Below are 19,330 nucleotides of genomic sequence, written 5' to 3' on the forward strand. Positions count from 1 at the left end.
GTCACCATTTGACACTTATGGCCAAACGGATGACCTAGGCCAACAACTGGCACTAGATACCACCAAGTACCTGTGCGGCATAACTTATAGCAACTTTTGCCTTTGACATCCCGTGATTTCCTCGAGTCTCGGGCTTGCAAATTTACTTTAACCCCAATTACACCTCACATGTGCAACGTTTACTAAACCATGTGATTAAAAATTAATCCACATATTAAGTGAGGTTTCAAAAATACATGTCCTCATGATAGTTGGATAGTTATGGAGGTCTAGGGACATGGTATTGGGCACCAAGAACCTGCATTTTAGGGCAAGACATCACATTGGCCACCAAAGGCATTAGAATAGTCGTGGGGTTGATGAGGTGGTGTGGAGGCTGGTCGCTGTAACAAAGAGTGAAACTGGTGAGGAAACACATTGATAGGCTGATAGGAGATGAATTGTGGCTCTTCCATTGGCCCCTTGCATAGAATTTTGTCGAACTTTTGTCCTCTCCAAACTTAAATAAATAAATAAAGGTTTTTATAACGGAATTGTTCTAGAGCCAAATGATTGGACAAACACATAGTGATCATCTAGCAATACTTTTGGTCTAATATTTATTGTTTAATAGAAAAGGCTTCAGAAAATTGAATAGAGAGGAATTGTAGGTGGTTGTACATGGCAGGGGGTGTGATTCTTTGGTGACTGTAACATGACAAATTTTTTCCTTTGTTCAGTGCAGCAGGGCCAAGAACGATAGTGAACGGTGAGGAAGTCATAAATCTGACCACAGCAAATTATTTGGGCCTCATGGGAGATCATAGAATTGTGGTATGCTGATCTTTGATCTTATTAGTAGGAGAGATTTTTAATACATTCTGTCTGTTAATGTTGACCTGGATAGATACATTTATCTAATTCGCAATGCAAAGTTTAAAGTTTCATCTAAAGGAACGATCAACTGTTGGTGACCATGAATTATAACTTTTTTGGTTTCTCAAGGTGCACCTTCATCTTAATATATAGCATGTGAAATGTGTTTTGTGGCTGAATGATGGGCACTTGATACCCTTTGTTTTATGTAACTATTTGGAATATCTTTCCTTGGATCTTATGTGCCCTTTAGTGTGTATGGATCACACAATGTGAACACACTTTAGGTGCATTACATAAAGGTTAGGCTAGTTGGTTTATCTCTCAGCCTATGTAAACAAGGCTATGTACCTTGTATTACATATTCTCTGTTTCTCATTTTATTAGGAAACACTTTATTGAGTCTTTCTCCCTTTTTGAATCTCACACTTTCTGTGTTCACCTATCGCAATTTGAACAATGATATCAGAGTAGGTTAGCCCTGCACTGTCTTTTTCTTTGCTTTCGTTTTCATCATCATAAGTCATATTTTGTTTTGGATCAAGTCGGGCAGCAGTTCATGCAGTGATCAATGGTTATGGGCACGATTCCAGGCAGGGCACACAGGCTGGACCGAGCGGACAGGCTGTGCCACATGGCAGGCAGCAGATCGCATTATTATCATTATTATTATTATTATTATTATTATAGTAATTGCTGCAGTCGGTCATTTCCAGCATGCAATCGGTCAGTTTGAACTGGCCGATCTGATGTATTTTGTGCATTTTTGTCAGCCTATTTTGGCTGGTTTGTTTGGGGGTCACAGTCACTTCGATTTCTTGCAGGTGAGAGAGAGAGAGAGAGCTCCGGTTGGTGATCAAGAAAAATTCTTGCAATCAATGTCAATGTCCATGTTAGTGTGTCGAATGTATCCGTGGTGCAAATGTTGATTACAAAAGTTCAAATGCATTTTTCATGTTAAGACTTTTTTGGAAATTTAAAATAGGTGTATCATAGGTTTGTAAAGCTCCTAGGTATGAAACAAGTTTCCTAATCTCTCCCATTGTGACCTATGTTCACCGATATAACCTTTTAACATGTCCAGAAGAGTGAGATTCATCATCCTTCTTGATCATCATTTTGAGAATGAAAAAATAAGGAGAGCTTTAGAGTGGCTTTCAAGTTCTCAAATAAAATATACTAAAAGTTACTCACGAATTTCGGATCTTTTTTTGAGAGGATTTCAAAAGGCATACCATGCAGTCTGAAGATATGTTGAATGAAAAGTCTTGTAACTATGAAGATTTCAAAATTTTATGATGTGGAATAGAATGTGTTTACTTGTTGAATCCATCAATCATGACCCGCATCATATCATGATCTTGAGGTGTTCTTGGGATACTTGAGACAAGGTCCATTGTGATAGATTCTTGTGGAGCATTAGGTATTGGAAGAGCTTGCAACAATTCTTAAGTCTTGTACGTGTGATACTTAGATTTTTAACATGCTAGACAAGTTTCAATGAACTAGTATATATCTCTTCATAGGGTTAGCCAATAAAAGAAATATTCAATTGCACTTAAAGTTGCTGCCTTTTCTTTGTGTTCTCCTTAAGAAGCTGTGAGTTTCTTTAAGCACATTTGGTCGAATAGAAAGAGTGACATGAGGCTGATTATTCATGAGAAGGTAAACTAACTATGATGGAATAATTTGGATAAGAAGCTTCTTGTTGTAAATTGGTCCAAATTGTTGTAAAATCAGTATCTTTAGTTAAAAATATTTTTATTGGCTTGGAAATCCTAATGATGAGCCATTGCAATAGTTGCAATATCGAGTACTCTAGAAAGTGCATCAACAATTATATTGTGCTTTTTAAGAGGGTACATAATTTAAAATTTTTTAATCTTGCAAGTTTTTTTAATATATGCTTTTGGATCTCAAACTATTTCAAGCTTTCATAATTGGTTTTTATAAGAAATTGATTATCCAAAAATAAAATTTCCATAATTTCAAGTAGAAACTATAGCTCAAAGCGATTTTTGTAAATGTTGTATTTTTTTTTCACATCATTTAGATGATTGCTTTCAAAGGCTATGATATGGCCTTTTTAATTGAGCACTATATTAATACAATCATTGCAAGTATTTACTTCTAGTACTAATGGTTTTACTAAATTTGAAATAATAAAAATAAGTCTAAAAATAAGGATTGTTTTAAGCTTTATGAAGGTTGAAGGTTGCTTTCTCTTTCTCCTTTCATCGAAAGAAGCTTTTCTTCTTTGTAAAGTCATGAAAAGGAGAAGCCATATGTACAAAATCTTTGATAGAGTGGTGATAATATAAGCATAAGCCTAGAAAAGGTCGCACCTCATGTACATGACAAAAATCACACTATTTTTGAATTATCTTAATCTTTTAAGCATCCATTTGAATCCCTCTAGAGAAGTTGATACGCCCAAAGGTAATTCGTTTTATACATGAAAAATTCACTCTTTTTACCATTTATCAAGAGCTTATTTTGCTAAAGTATTTGTAGAACAACCTTTAGGTACTTTATGCTGCTCCTCTTTAGTTCTACTAAACACACAAATATTATCGAAGCAAGTACTATTAAATTATTGATGATCTCTAAAAATGCACTGCATCATTTAATTGAAGGTGTTTTTTGCATTGGTTAATCCAAAAGGAATCACAAAAAATTCTTGAAGATCAAACGAAGTTTGGAAAGTAGTTTTGTATAGATATTGTGGTATTACCATAATCTGATGATAACCAATCTCCAAATCAACGCGTTTGAAAAGCTTTGAAGTTTTTGAGGTCTATCATAAGAAAATAAAACATGGATTTTTATTTTTTGATGAATTTATGTAACTAATTATTTATTGAATTTATTTTCTTTGTAATTAGTCAATATTTAGGAAAGTTCATTAGAGTTGGCCAGCAGCCCTCGGTTTTGAAGATAACTTTATATGATCTTTCAAAGTGTCAAATTTGAGTGGACTTTTCATTATACTAAGTTAAGAGGCCAGGTTCTTAGCACAAAATTGAAGGCCATAAAAAAGAGATAGGCAAGATACTTGTGACACAAGCTTGTAAGTGTTCCACAACTTGTTATAATCTTGACATGTGGCTAGATACTCGGTCTTGCGTTGCTTCACTTTCCCTCATTGTGCTAAATCTTGCTTGTTGCTATAAAAAGAGCTCATTTCTCTTACTCTAGATCACTTTTGCTTGTTGTAAACTCATCTACAATAAGTGAAGATAGTGTCAAAGTTGGTCCTAGCTATCTCCACTATCATCCTTGACCTCTTCGTAATGAAATCTTTTGATTTTTATCTTTTTTCACTTCAGTTTTATAATACAACAGACCTATAAATTCAACACATTGTCTCTTTTTGAAGCTCTTTTTCCACTTCAAAATCAAGAAAGGAGCCACATTGATGTATTTTTGATGAACCATGAAGAAAAGCTGTTTTTTCTTCTAATTCCCACTCTCAGTTTGTAAAGAAATTAGTTGTTTGATTGTAGACTGATGCGTGTATGCATTTACATCCATTGCACGATCTTGTGAGAGTGAAGAATACTTTTTCTCACTCTTAGGTTGATTGTAGTTGGACTCGTTCCTTTGGGACTCGAGTTGAGTAGAAATACATTCCTTTTTTTTTGGGAGGAGGGGCAGGTTTTTCCCATCTTCAACCATCAACCAGTCTCCATTTCTTTTATGTGTCCACGGTTGTAATTTTTGAATATTTGTCATATTTAGCTTTAAATATTCAAATTTCTTCATTTTCTTGGAATACTAAGTCTCGAAAATAAGTGGAATATTATAATTGCCAAGCATACTTACATTGTTCGATATGTTTACTAGCAACTCATTAGTGGCCAGCGTTAATGCACTTTTCTAGAAGTCTTTTACTCATGAATGAAATAAATTTGATAAATAATTGATTGTGTAAATAAATAAAACAGGATACGAGCTCTTTTTCTTTTGTGTTGTGATAGTATGCTAGACCAGCCAGTGGATTGTGACCTCATGGTTGTCATTAGAGTTGCAAGCCAAGCAATCTATACTAAGTTTTGTTCTCTTATAAGGTTGGAATTGAAGCATCCAAGTCTCTTTTAGGCTTGGGATATCATTTTCACAAGTGGCCCTTGTGTTTGGGCACCTAACCAATGCGGGTATACATTTTTGGTTAGTCTAACTTTTGGTCCCTTGTATCTATACATTGAGAGGCACCCTTTTGTGCTTCGATCTCATGTACTTCATGTTTAACTCATTAGATGGTTGCTTGTATATCTTTTTCTTTTCCTCATGTGCATTGTTAATTTGTGATGTAGTCCTTTAATATAAATGAGGACTTTCTATTCTTAAAGTTACCAAACACTTTGTAACCTCTAGCTCTAGTAGCATGAAGATGGATGATTGAGGAGGGACGTCTACAATAAGGATAATGTTAGGCATCATCCATTCATTGATTGGTAGTTGTCAAAAATGAAAGTTGTAGAGGGATTTTTAAAGTACAAGGTGTGAAGATATGTGAGGGTTTGTAGTGAGAAAACATAGAATGTAGGAACATGACTCAAACACAACAACTTAGACAATAATCCATTAAACACAAAATACAAAATGCAAAATCACAAACACAAACAAAGAAAAAAGAGAACTTTGAAGTGAATGAATCAATGCTATAAATGGAGGAGAGAATGCATAGAACGCTCAAGGGCAGAGGTGTCAACAGTCGGTGGCTCTTGCGGGAGCAGACTGAGGGAGGAGTCGATGTGTGTCGTCCATTAGAGATGGATCCCAAGTGCAGTAACTACAAATCATAGTAGAGGATGATGAAGAAACGTGCTGAAAGCAGAAAAGCGACTTGTTGTAGATGCAAACGCAAACATGCCAATGCTGGAAAATGGAAGGGCAGCAGGTTGGATACCAAAACGCAGGACACAGCAATGTAAGTGTGTGAAGATGATGGGAGCTGATCAACAATAGCAGTAGGAGGCTAGGTGACAATGTAGACCTTGTAGCACCAGTTGCTAGGGGCTGCACAACTAGTGGAAGAGGACGGATGGTTGAAACCTGCAAGACAAGGACTGGGTGGAATGGTGGGCAGCATGTTAGTTTATAGGTGTGGAAGGATCCTCCCAAATGAGGGTTTTGCATGTGGGACATAGAAACTCTCTAGAACTGCTTCCCGTTTAATGAAATGTCAGGTAATTTACATGTTTTGGGGTCGTTTTAAAGAGCTAATGGATATGTAATGAATTTTTATCTCAACACAAGGGAGTTAGAAGGCATGGCCTTTCTTCCTCTTTGGAGGAGTGGCAGCACATCTCAGCAACATGGCTTCCCTAAATGCTAATATCAACACCCCTTTTTTCGTATTGTAAAAAGTGGATACTTGGAAGGATATATTGGCAATATTGCCCTTTTTGATTTTATCAAGAAAGTTTCTATCCATTTGAGTGTTTCATGAAGGTGTCTTAGCTTCGGAAAAAACTTGTCCAAAAGGCCATCTCGGGAAAAAAGCTGTCCAACCAGGCATTCACTACAACTTGTCTTGGTATGATAGAAACATTAAAATGGCTTGGTATGATAGAAAACATTAAAATGGGTTGTTGTGATAAACAAGCAGTCTTTGCAAAAGGCACTCAACAGAAACTTGGCTTGGTATTGTTGAATTCCCAAGCAGATCACGTATGGGCATCTGTATCCTTATGCATGAACATTTACAGACCAAGCTTCTTGAGAAGGTGGTCAGCTGTGTTTTGTGTGCTGTAGTTCAACAAGTGAGAGGTATAAACTTTATCAACTTGCCACCACATTGGTGGGAATGCTTTGTGTCAGTCTGTGATTAAAAATGGAAAAGAGTTAAACACTATCACTAATTGCAGGCAGCGATGCAGAAATGCATGATAATGCCAAGATGGCTGCTGTAATAGAGTGGGATTACTGTACTTTGGTTCCTTTTGCTTTGATTCATGCTTAGAGGTGAAAGCTGTACCTGCTATGATTGGTCCATTCTGTTTGTGATCATTTTCTGATTAGGATACTACTGCCAATGGTCTGGAAATAGCAGTCTGCATATGCTTTTAAGCTCCTTGCAAGTGCCAAGAAGCATCATGTTCTTTCATTAATGAGAAAAGCATTGTCAAACAATGATCATGATGTCAGGTTTCCATTTTGTAGGAAGCATGTACTACCACCTTGGAGAAGTATGGAGTAGGATCTTGTGGGCCCCGAGGATTTTATGGAACCATTGGTAATTCCTTGTAAAATTGAAAACGTTTTTCATGTGTTACAAATTGGGTTGGGTGCTTGTCATGTGATCATCTTGCATATTCATTTTTGCTTGATGCTGATTTATCAAGCCTTTTTAGCAGTACGTTGTGTGGAATTTTGTCTGTTGCAAGTTATGTGAATATTTTCAGGGTCAAATAGCAGAACAATAATTCTTAATTGGTGAAACTGGCAAAACATTTTCATGCATGTTGCAACAAGAAAATGTTAATGACAGTCTTAGGATTTTTGACTTATCAATGTTGACAATGCTGTTGCTGTACAGTGGGTACATCTCCATTATATGGATTCTATGTGCACCAAACCATATATGATCATAGAGCAATGGGAGCCACCTCCAAGGAGTACTGACACTTGATCTACACAAGAACTGCCCGCTTGCACAAGACTCCTCCACTTGCTCATGCTTAGGATACTTCTCCATGCTTTTTCCCTTAGCTGGAATGACGGATCCATAGCTGCTTCTTCCAGTAAGGAAGTTCTATCGTTTTGCTCTCGTGTTCAAAGAAAAGAAACCCAACCATAAAAGAGAAAGAGTTGTCCATGTGCAACAGAGAAATTGATCCATCTGATCCTTATTATTCCGTATGACCTGTCTGATGATGTCCATGGTGATGATGAAAGTGGTCTGTCAACCAAAAAGTGACTTCTTGTTCGCCTGTTGACCAAAAAATGGCTATTTGCATGACCATTAGGAGGACTGTTGTTGGCAACTGTTTGGGGCAGCTTTTGGGGCTGTTTTAGGTGCATTTTAGGCTCTCTTTCACCACACATACACATGTTCTCCCTGTCTATCTTTCTCTTTAATAGAGTTTCTGCTCTCCTCTCTTCCTCTCTCTCTTATTCAAATATAAATTTTCAAGTTCTCTCCATTTCTCTCTCATATTATTTACGACGTTCAATGCAATTTCAAATTCTCTCCATTTCTCTTTATGACATTCAATACATTAGTCAGTCCCAAGGTAAAATTAACAGAACCCTATGATCTCTTGATCGTAAATATGTGGGTGAAAGTGTGGTTGATCAAAAGTGAAGAGTTAAGAAAATGGGGTAAAAAGTTGCTAAATTTTTTTACTCTGAAGTGTTTTGAAGAATATGGAATGTCCGAAAAGTTGAGGTGAAAATCTACCAGACAGCCACAATAGTTTTTTAAATCTTTGTGCAAGAAATCTAGTGCACTGTTGTTGAGAAAGCTTGTCCAGAAAATCTCTGAGCATGTATGTACAGGAGAAGTAGACTTCACGACTTTTCAAAAAACTGAAAACAATGGTAAAGTACATTCATATGGGAAGTGTCTAAATTGCCAACATGCAAGCTATCATATAAATGTTGCTGCAATGGGTGTTGAAAGAAACTGTAGAATTGCAATGATTAAACTCCCAAGATGCACGGTTCCTTTGTGTCCAAATCGCCCAAAATTTGACCTTATGAAGAATTTGGAGTATTTTGATAGTTGGGTGAAAATCTGCCAAATATTCCGAAGAATTTTTGAAATTTCCAGAGAAATTTGCCGTGCAATTGTTAAGAAAGCATATCCAAAAACATTCTAGTGGTCATGCAATTCCCAAGGAGATGTGGGATTATCTTTGTAACAAGTAGGCATCTCAAACGTCGGGAGTTGGCTAAGAAGTGTTTTGCCAACTTGTGTCGCATAGGTAACACTCCAATCATACACCTCCAGAAGCAGCTGAGAGATTTTCTATACGTGCATTCATCTCTGATGCACGATGACATCCAATGTAGCAAACTTCTAGGTGCCTCGCTTACTCAAAGTCTCAATGGCATACCCCAAATGCAGAGTAACTACATGGGAAATAACAGCACCTTTGCAGCCCAAATGAGTCCTTCTCTATAAAATCGATGAGAACAGATTTTGAGTATTGATATAGAGCAATAGAGCCCTCAGGCTAACCCAAATAATCCCCAAGCCAGCATGGCTCTAGACCACATTTGATTTATCAGCCTTTGGAAACATAAATGAATCATTTGCCAATGATTGACCAAGGGCCTTTGCCCCTTTAGAAAGTGTCAAGGCAACACGCTTATTATTTGTTGCAAGCTTATGCAACAAAGATAACATTATGAGTCACCACATGCAGACATTAAAGGACTGAATATTACAACCATGTATGAGGGAGTGGTGAGAGCAATTCTTTAGGCACCTCCATTGAGCACTATGTGGCAACCCATTGTGGCTGATAATCATTGGCCCTTGTTATTTAAGGGCCAAAACCTAGAGCTTTCATAATTGATGTAGAAAAGAGCAACTATTCTAATCAAAAGCTTGATTAGTATCAAACTGAATAAAAGCTATTGTGATAAAAAGCTTTAGGGAATTGAATTGCACATATGCAAAATTTTCTCCCCTTTGTAAAAACCATACTGTCTTAGATAAATAAACGTGCTAGTATTTTGGGAAGCATATTGGCCTAAATCTTAGAAAAGATATTTTTACAATGGCTCCATCAGGAAAATGTTGGAAGTGGCCATTTCACAGGCTCCCAAGCCCTAATTTATGAGCAGCCTCTTGTTTTGTATTTGATTGTTGGCCAACCTATTTTTTGGTAGGACAATCAAGCCAGATCTGTCAACATTAGAGAAAGCTTGCATTGCTTTGGTTGCTATCTAAGTTGCATGATGGGACCATGTTGATCCACTCCCTTCTTTTATAGAACAAAAAGGGATGCTGCAGTTTCAGCCTGTTCCAGTGCTGTCCAGCTCAGTCTATAGCACCTGCTATTGTTGAGGTCGCACTAGCCAGGCCCTCAACAACTGTGCTTGTGTTTTCAGGTTCTCTCTAGTTCTCACCTACAGGCTATATGAGTGTCTTCTATAGGTGCACCGTAGTTGGTTATCTCTTTTGTGGCGCTAGTCCAATGCCACTATCCTTTACCATTGGAGCATGTTATGTAGTTGTCTCATTTTGCCAGCCATTCTGCATACCACTTAGGCACTTATCAGTCTTTCTAGAAGGACCCTTGCAACCACAACATAGTTAGGAAAAGAAGGCTAAGTTGTCTGGTGGCTGAGTTCCAATGTGGAAGTCGAGTCCTATTTCTTGACTTCAAACAAGCAAAAATAGATAGGACAATTCTATATGTACGGCTAGAAGGTTCATGTGCACAAGCAAATGCCCAAGAAATAGTTTAGGCCACTGGTGGCGTGTAATCTACTTTGCCTATTTTAACGGCTCCTCCCTCTGTATCAGCTGGTGCATGGCGATGCCTTTGATGATGTTAAGCTAAAAAGGGTGCATTGCACATTAAACCTTCATTAGCTCTTTAAACAACCCAAAAACTCAAATGCACTCAGTGTTTTTCGGTGTCCATAAGCAAACTCCCTATAAATAGAGCGTGCCAGGTCACTTGTATCCCTTGTCCTTACCAGTCTATCCCTGGCATCCTTAGCCTTCCCCCTTCAATGGCTGCCATCATCTTCAGCTCCATACTGCTCTCTGTATCCCTGGCATCCTTAGTCTTCCCCCTTCAATGGCTGCCATCATCTTCAACTCAATACTGCTCTCCATTTCCAGCTGCTGCCATGGACATCTTATAACTGCTCTTCATCATCCAATGGACTGTGTTTGTTTCTAGCCTGCTAATGCCATGAATTTGCTGCTGTTGGAGCCACCATCTGCTGCTGGCCTGATCAGGTGGAGTTTTCTTATTGCTATACCTGCATTTTCTGCACCATCTCCTCTAGCAGCTGCAGCCCAGTCTGCCTTGGTGTCACCATCAACACTGGGCCGTGTTTTTGTTATCCCAACCGACGCCTGACTTATGGTCATTATCTGCAGCAGGCCATTTTGGAGTTTTGAGCACTTTTGTACAACCTCCTTTGTTTTGACTGGTGGTTTGAGCATTCAGCAGCAATCTCCTGTGGACGACACACATTGACATCTCCCTCAACCCACTCCCATGAGTGTCATTGGCTGTTGGACTGCTCTGCCCTTGAGCATTGTGTACATTCACTCATTTACATTCAATATTCTTTCATTCATCAAATTCTACTCTTTTGCATTTTTTGTATTTTGCATTTCTGTTTGAGTTATTATGTTTTTATGTTTTGTGTTTTCTCGGTGTAAAACCTAGCGTGTCTGCACACATGATGTGATGGAGCGAAGATGAATGGTCAAATTGCATATAACTTGTATATCTTGGGTTTGGGTATAGCATCATTACTTTGGATTTTGCAAAGTGACATGAATAGCATACTTGGTTTTCTTGAAAGGAATTTGTCATTGAGGGACCCTTCTTGACTTCCCCTGTAGTAGAGAAAAAGCTGTGTGTGTAAATGTTCTATTGGGACACATTATTTCATTTGATTTTACACAGTTTCACTTGGATTAAACAATCAGATCCATATTCAGAAGCTCCTTTGGGTTGCAAGGTCTCTGATGTTTCTGAAGCACTTTTTAGAGAATACTTCCACTAAGAGAACTAAAATGACATGTCAGTGGCTGCATCATGTGATGCACTGGGTCGACTCCTTGGAGTCTTGCAATTGCACAGGTCGACGTCCAGAAATTGCAGCTTTTCTGCCTTAAACTTTTGTGTTCATGTTCTTTGCATGTTGGAGGAAGGAGAATGATGACTTCAAAATCCACCTCCAGCTCTTAAATTGGAAAGCACAAGATTTGGAATTTCATTGTGCTGTTTGATCAGGAAAAAGCAGTTATAAAAATAAGCAGACTTTTTGAATGATATTTTTTTGAGATTTTGTTTTGTCAAAAAAACAAAAACTTTCTTTTTATTTTGGGTTTTGTTGGTGGGGGGGGGGGGGGGGGTGGTTTTGCGCGCTGTAGATGTTCATCTGGATTGCGAGAAGAAAATAGCAGAATTTATGGGAACACCAGACTCCATATTGTATTCATATGGTTTGGCTACTGCTGCCAGTACCATTCCAGCCTTCTGCAAGCGAGGAGATCTTATCCTAGTGTAAGTATATGTTACCTGTGGTGCAATTGACAATGAAAAACTTTCATTCATTTAGGAGTTTCTTATCAAGGCCTATCAGCTGTGTGAAATTACATTAGGGATGAAGGTGTCAGTTGGTGTATCCAAAATGGGTTGCATCTTTCTCGAAGCACAGTGAAATACTTCAAGCATAATGACACATCCTCATTAGAGGCTCTGCTTGAAGAAAATCACAGAGAAGATCAGAGGAAGAGAAAGGCCTTGAACCGCCGTTTCATTGTTGTTGAAGCTCTTTACCAGGTGTGGAACTGAACTGAGCTGTGCTATTGGAAGAAAGGCTTATGCAGAACTTTGTTTATATTCAGAATGATAGTTTGTCTCAGAAATAGTGGTGTAATATGGGAACAGAATTCAGGTCAAATGGCTCCTCTGCTCGAACTTGTCCGTTTGAAGGAGAAATACCTGTTTAGATTGTTTGTTGATGAAAGCAATTCCATTGGAGTCCTTGGTACTACTGGACGAGGTCTTACCGAGTTTTTCAATGTCCCTGTAAGTTTAGTAAGCAAGTTGATTTCCTAGGCTTACACTATTCGTTTACACTTTAGCCTGAAGTAAGGATCAGTCTTCATCTTCTAATCATTGCCAGGTTGAAAAGGTGGATATCATAACTGCTTCTATGGGTTATGCTTTAGCCTCAGTTGGAGGCTTTTGCACAGGCAGTGCAAAAGTGGTGGATCACCAGGTTGGCATGATGGAATTTCTATCTTGAGATGGAACATTGCTCTGATGTCAATAATACAACTGATATTCTATTCCTTAAAATTTATCCAACTATTCATACGACACTCTGGTTCTCAAAACAAACCAATCTACATTTTTGCAGCGTCTGAGTGGTGCAGGGTATTGCTTTTCAGCCTCTTTGCCTCCGTATGTGGCATCTGCAGCAATAACTGCAATTAATATTTTGGAAGAAAATTCTGAACTTCTTGTGAAATTACAGAAGAATATTGGAATTCTCAGGAAAGGTAAGTTCTGAATTGGCCTGTACTGTTGACTTTGATTCACTGCACATTGTTAGATCGGGTGCCACCTCTCTCTGGTTTCTGATCAAAGGCAGTAAGCAACTTTACCACCTTAGGTGCTTCAACTGGTTTATTTAGAGCTTAAGATTCTGTCTAAAATGATGTAGCTTCAACACCTTGCTCCAGTGAATGTGCAATCCACAAATACCAAACAATAACAAATAGACAAATTATTAAAAAAACAAGAACTGTGCAACTATTATAAAAGGTCATAAGAGGTTGTGTGATGGAAACAAGGGACAAGTGCATATGTGCGTGCTTGCATGTGTGCGTGCATGCGCTGTCTGCATGTGCATGGGGTATGCGTGCATTGTGCATGTGCCTGTTGGTTTTGGTCTGTATCTGATAATAGGTTTGTTGGGCAGCTTTGTCAGACATATCTGTGTTTGTGATCACCAGTCATCCTATGTCCGCAACTATATTTCTACAGTTAAAACATTCCTATGGTACCTTCAAGGAGGATTATCGAGTATTACAAAAAGTTGCTGAACAAGTAAGTTCCAGTGTCATAGTTTTACTGTAGTTTTGTGTGTAGTGTGGTAGAGAGATTGCTTGAATCACAGAGTTCAAGGAATTTGAGGCAAGAGTGATAGCCTTTGAGAATTTGAGGCTTTGGCATTATGCAGATGCTTGTCAAAGAATCTACATTGGTAGCAGTGACAACACGTTCATGTTTGGACAAGTGTAAGCTCCCTGCGGCTTTAAAGTTGTCAGTCTCTGTTGGTCACACAGAAGCAGATCTCTTGTCTGCTGCAGCATCTTTGGAGAGAGCAGCAGGATCCATCCTGTCAACAGACTGCAATGGGCACTATGAATTCATCAAGTGATTCTGGTCCCCCCCTTGGCTGCAAAGCTGGTGTCGAGGATCTGGTAGAGCGTGGAGAACCAGCACAAGAGAGTCCAAATCTTTTCCAGGAGTGATTGTTTAGGGGCGAACCCATTGTATAGTTTTGATGTGATGCTGTAGACATATATTGAAGGGTTCAGCTGCCAATTGTGATCAGCGGCCTATAACTCAGCATTGCTGTCACTTGTGGTCAGTGCCTTGTGATCTATGCAATTGATTGGTCATGGTATCTGATTATATGAGACACACAATCCGAAGCTTCAAAGTTGCATATTTTACGGGTCTCCGAGTGGATCCCTATTATGGCCTGGTAGCTTACAGAGTTTTGAAACCACTAGAATTAACAGTGTGCTATTCAAGTATGGAGGTGCTCATACTTCGAGCACTTTGTGGAGCAGACTGATTAAAGTTCATTCATTGGTCTATTTCTTGTCTAATGACAATTTGGAAACAGTGGATGATTTAGTGGTGTAACTCATCACTGTTTTTTCCTTAAAGAGGCCCTTAACTGTTGTTTCGAAACTTTTCATTTAAATGGAGTGAATATGGGAGAGTAAGGTGGCGTTCAAAGTCTGTCCTGCTACTGAGCTCATTTGAAAAATCGTGAGTGTTTTGGCTGATCGTTGTGTCCCAAGACTACCCTTCTCACTAAATCACAAGTGTTCTGGCTGATCATTGTGTCCTAAAACTACCCTTCTCGCTCTGTTGAAGGTGGCTTCCTTGAAATCACCATTTTCACTCTGTTAGCATGGCTTGCTCGGGCATATGCTAGTACAATGGTACGGTGATAAGGTGGTGGTTCTTTGGAAAAGTGATGCCTAGTTAACTTTAGTGGCCCACTTTTAGACTTGTTAGTTTAAGAGCTGATTTAGTTCAGCTTAAAGTTCAGTTTTTTGCCTGAACTCTTTCTTTTTCTTTTCAAAGAAAAATCTTGAAAGAATTTTGTTTTTTGGAATTAAGGGACCTTGCTTTTTGGAATTAAAGTAGTGCTATGAGCTCTTCTTGGAAACAAAAGGCCAATGCTTCAGTGTACACCAGTGCACATTTCTTTTGATTGCAAAAGGTGAAAGGTAAGTAACAATTTGACTCTCAACATGTGATACTCTTCTCATATGCCATGATTGCAATGAAAAGGGGCATAGTGAGGTGGGGTGTGTTAAAGGAATGAATGGTTGACATCAAAAGGAAGAATGCTGGATGGGAAAACGTACAGATTTTGTTGATGATGCTACTAAAGGAAGTAAAAGTAAAGGATAATGTTGTAGATTGAAGAACAAGAGTCAACATGTGAGGTTGAAAGGTGATGTATCAGTATGAATCGTTCAAAGAATACATAATAGCGTATCTAGGAGACAATGGATTAATCTTAAGTCACACGGGTAGGCTCATTCAAAAATGTTGGAGCATGGAATTTCAATCACTAAAAAAAATGTAATTGCTAAAAATATGTTAGTCAATTGAGACCACGAGTGATATAGGGTTAATTGAGGAGTTTCATAGGGAACATTGCAACACTTTAGGTACTGCTAGAGCACTTTACAAAGTGGAATTTGAGTAGCAAGAGCATGAAGCTATGATGATCACCAATGAAGGGGCACGCAAAGTTAGGGTATCAAAGGCTTAGGAACATTTGAAAGTTTTCATCTCCTTTTTATATGTTGCATGCAAATTTTAAGTTGTAAGGCATTCGTGTTGCTTCCAACGATGTACATGCTAGGTGCAATGATAGGATAAATAGATGTTTGAGTATAACACACACTAATAGACCAAATAGGGAAGATATATCTATAGGATATCTAGATGTTATAACACAATACAAATTACTGTTGAAGAGGAAGAGCTACTCTAAAAGAGCACCAAAGGCTCAACATAGTGCTCCCTTATGAATAACAACAAGAACAAAAAAAGAAACCAATCAATGCCAATTATTCTAGCCACTATTTAAGTCAAATATGAAAATGAACTTGTCATCTCAAAAGGATCACTATGCTCCAAGATGTCCCTAATGTAGTGTTGTTCCCTTCACTATACTTTAGCACTTAATTAATGGGAAATTGCATAAGCACAAATAGACCAAAGAGAAATTGAGACAACTGCACAACAAGAGAATGGGTACAGTCTCCCCTATGCACAAGTGAACCTCCCTTATGCATGTATTTATGGATTTTTACTTAGTTGTACTCAAATGAAAAACATCCCTTTAGGTTTTTTGCTTTTTGTAAGAAGTTTTTAAATCTTATTTAATAAATTTAAATTTATAAAAACTAATGTCTTATCGTTAGGCTATAATAGAAATGTTACAACAATAAATAATTTTGTGCATAAGCACATCAATAAGTTCATGCAATAATGGTACTAAAAATAATCATAATCATGCGTACCAAAATCTGCTCCATCGATAAAAACTAATTGCACCATAACTCCGTATTGTAATCTACTCATCCGCTAAGCATAATGCAACTAGTGTTATACGTGGTGTCATGTGTAATAAGTCACTACTATGTAGAAATAGACAAGTGAAAATCCATAAAATAAACAAAAAATAACATATTATTTTCATAGGATAAAACAAGTTATCATAACATTGAAACTATCTAATAAATATAGACTTACAAAAGATATATATGTCTTGCCCTTGGGCCATAATACAAAGGTTACAACAATAATAAATAATTGAATGTATAAGTACATAAATAAATCCACGCAATAGTAATGTTTGACACAATAATGATCTCACATACCAAAATGCACTCCATTAATAAAAAAATTGCATATTATAATGTTGTCTATAATTTGCTCACTAGAAACCCAAAATATATTAATCTTTTGCTATACAAAATGTGATCAATGTTACATATGACACGTGCAACAACTCATTATTATGTGGCAATTAAGAAAATGAAAATTTATAAAGTATTAAATAAACAGGTAAAGTATGTATCTATCTTATTCAAAAAATATGTGGTAGCCATAGATTTTTTGTGTATTTTCTCATGTGGAAAATTTGTGCCTATTCGGAAGTGGTATGTAGATATTAGATAGCCACGTCAAATTAAGTGACGACTTCTAAATCCACTAAGATGCCTCAATAGAATGGTTTTATATAAATTTAAATACCTATGATACCACACATTTGGGAAGATGGTGTAGTCATGATCAAGGATAACTTTGAATACTTAAATTTTAGTATATTTATTACATATTGGAGAATCATCTATAATTGATCCAATTGGTGGTGTTTCCTTAAAAGATCATAATAGAATATTATGGAATGAATTATGATTAATCTCCTCTTTAAATGAAGCCATACTAAATCATTTACTTTGAATATCATAGCTTCTTGTTTCTTATTGGATTGATCCACATGCCTTAGTTGAGATTGTTTTTGTCGTTCTAACATATTTTAGAGTTTGACATGGTCATTAACTAAAAGATCAATTGCTTGAACATCAAAAGCTATAGTAGTCATGGAGATATGTAATTTCTTTTCATAGGTTATCTCAAAAGAAGATGCTTGGTGTTATACTAGTGCTTGAATATGGGGTGTTAATATAGGCAAATTGTAGGATACAAATGTTGGTCCCAATTGTTTGGTCAATTTGTGGTGTAGGACCTAAGGAGATAAACGATAGTGATGTTGGTTGCTTCAGTTTGACTATTGCTTTCAAACATTCCCCAAGGTAAAATCCATTTTAGAGTTGAAAATGCTAGTAGAAAAACTGTTGCAAAATCTAGCATGGCATTGAAAGAATGAATTTAGGAAACCCCAGATGGGGAAAGATACTCATAATGAACAACTTAGTAGCTTGAGGTGTAAAAGGTCTTTTGATAGGGAACAAAGTACGCTTGTTTTCTCAATCTGTCTACAATTATCCAAAATATATCATTATAATCAGACATCATAGGTAAATGAGGTATAACTTACCATGATGCATCTTAACTTCTCAATGGGTCTATGACTAAGTGCATCAGTGACTATGTTAGTGTGCCATGATTGTTATTGAATCACAGGATGTATTGGACACAAAGTAGCCCATTATGTCGAGCTCCTAGATACTTACCTTATGAAAAATAGTTTAATAATTATCCATATGACCTATAGTAGGATAGGGTGCAATACCACCCTAAGCTTCCATAGTTAGCATTGCCAATTGTCACTAAAATATAACCAATAGCACAAAGAGCAGAAATCAATCCCTCTAGTAAGTTGGAGGTTTGCATATATACCATTTGCTTGATGGGGCTACTTAAACCCTCTGGTTTTGAAGCTCCAATTTGGTTGATCTATTGCTATGGAAGGATGTACTCATGTTGATTAGCATCGTCGTTTACATCTTCTTGTCCTCTCAAATTCCACATAGCGAACAATGCCCTCCCCACACATCATCTTCTTCTCTATTCTTTTGATCTTCAACCTTTGCATCAAGCATTAAGTTTGAGAAAAAATTCCTCTTTTCACACGCTTCCTCCAAACTGTTTTAAAGTAGCCAACATTCATATTGAGCTTTTTAAACTTGTTTATCTTTAGCCCCACTCACACTTTATTCACACTGCTATATCTACCCAGGGCTCATTGGTTTGGAAATGGTGTTTTAAAATCTCTTTATTTCCTTGTTGTACAGAGTTAGACACTACCGCATGGGTTATCAGTAAGATCTCTCCATCCCAATGTGTCTAAAATAGAAGTAGTAGAAAAATATAATGAAAATGGTATTCACACATGGAAAATGAAAACCATGTATCATTTGATGAGAAAATATATTTGGGAGATTTTCAAAGAACTCAAGCATCATAATGGGCCAATGTGGAGGAAAGAAAAACAACTCTCGAGATCATTGCATGGGGTCTATTGATGATGTTCACTACATTTTACGAATTAAAAGTGCAAATGAAGCATAGTGTAACATGATCGGCTTAGAAGGCCTCACAATGACATGGATTTTGTGGTTTGTCAGGAGAACTTCCCAAGTGACACTACCAAGTACTCCTTAGAATAACACCAAATTTGTCACCTAGGTTTGCTTGAGTCCACTTTGCAATGGAAGGTTTCGTTTGTAACCTATAAGGATCAACTTGAATTTGGGTTCCTAATGTGATGCTAAGGTAATCTAACAGCTTATCTAGCATCGGTCTTTGAACCATTGCATTCTTAAGTCAACTTGAATTGAAGTAAATCAATGCCACACTTGGTTCACAATGAGTGAGAAAAGAGGGGGAGTGTTATGCATTGACCTGTCTACTCGTAAGGTATAGTCTTGACTTCGGTCCCCTTAAACCACATTGCTTGGGATCTAAGACAACATACTAGGTAGTTAAGAGTTCGGCCTTTTCCTAATTCGAGGGCCTTGAAG

At 37.5% G+C, this 19,330-nt stretch overlaps 1 protein-coding gene across 1 annotated transcript in view; it reads left to right on the forward strand.

Moving 5' to 3' along the window:
- LCB1 (long-chain base1) overlaps positions 1 to 14,549 on the forward strand; it is a 39,353-nt gene extending 24,804 nt beyond the window's left edge. Inside the window, exons 4-12 of the mRNA XM_087683624.1 lie at positions 720 to 813; positions 7,024 to 7,096; positions 11,939 to 12,071; positions 12,170 to 12,350; positions 12,459 to 12,599; positions 12,697 to 12,792; positions 12,934 to 13,075; positions 13,498 to 13,625; positions 13,759 to 14,549. Coding sequence (XP_087539750.1) covers positions 720 to 813; positions 7,024 to 7,096; positions 11,939 to 12,071; positions 12,170 to 12,350; positions 12,459 to 12,599; positions 12,697 to 12,792; positions 12,934 to 13,075; positions 13,498 to 13,625; positions 13,759 to 13,959 — 1,189 coding nt within the window. The 3' untranslated portion in view covers positions 13,960 to 14,549. The remainder of the gene's footprint in view (positions 1 to 719; positions 814 to 7,023; positions 7,097 to 11,938; positions 12,072 to 12,169; positions 12,351 to 12,458; positions 12,600 to 12,696; positions 12,793 to 12,933; positions 13,076 to 13,497; positions 13,626 to 13,758) is intronic.
- Positions 14,550 to 19,330: the final 4,781 nt, after the last annotated feature.

The sequence above is a fragment of the Lygodium microphyllum genome, chromosome 1 (assembly GCF_053477565.2).
Source record: "Lygodium microphyllum isolate KBCC chromosome 1, Lygodium_microphyllum_v1.1.10, whole genome shotgun sequence".
Lineage (NCBI taxonomy): Eukaryota > Viridiplantae > Streptophyta > Polypodiopsida > Schizaeales > Lygodiaceae > Lygodium > Lygodium microphyllum.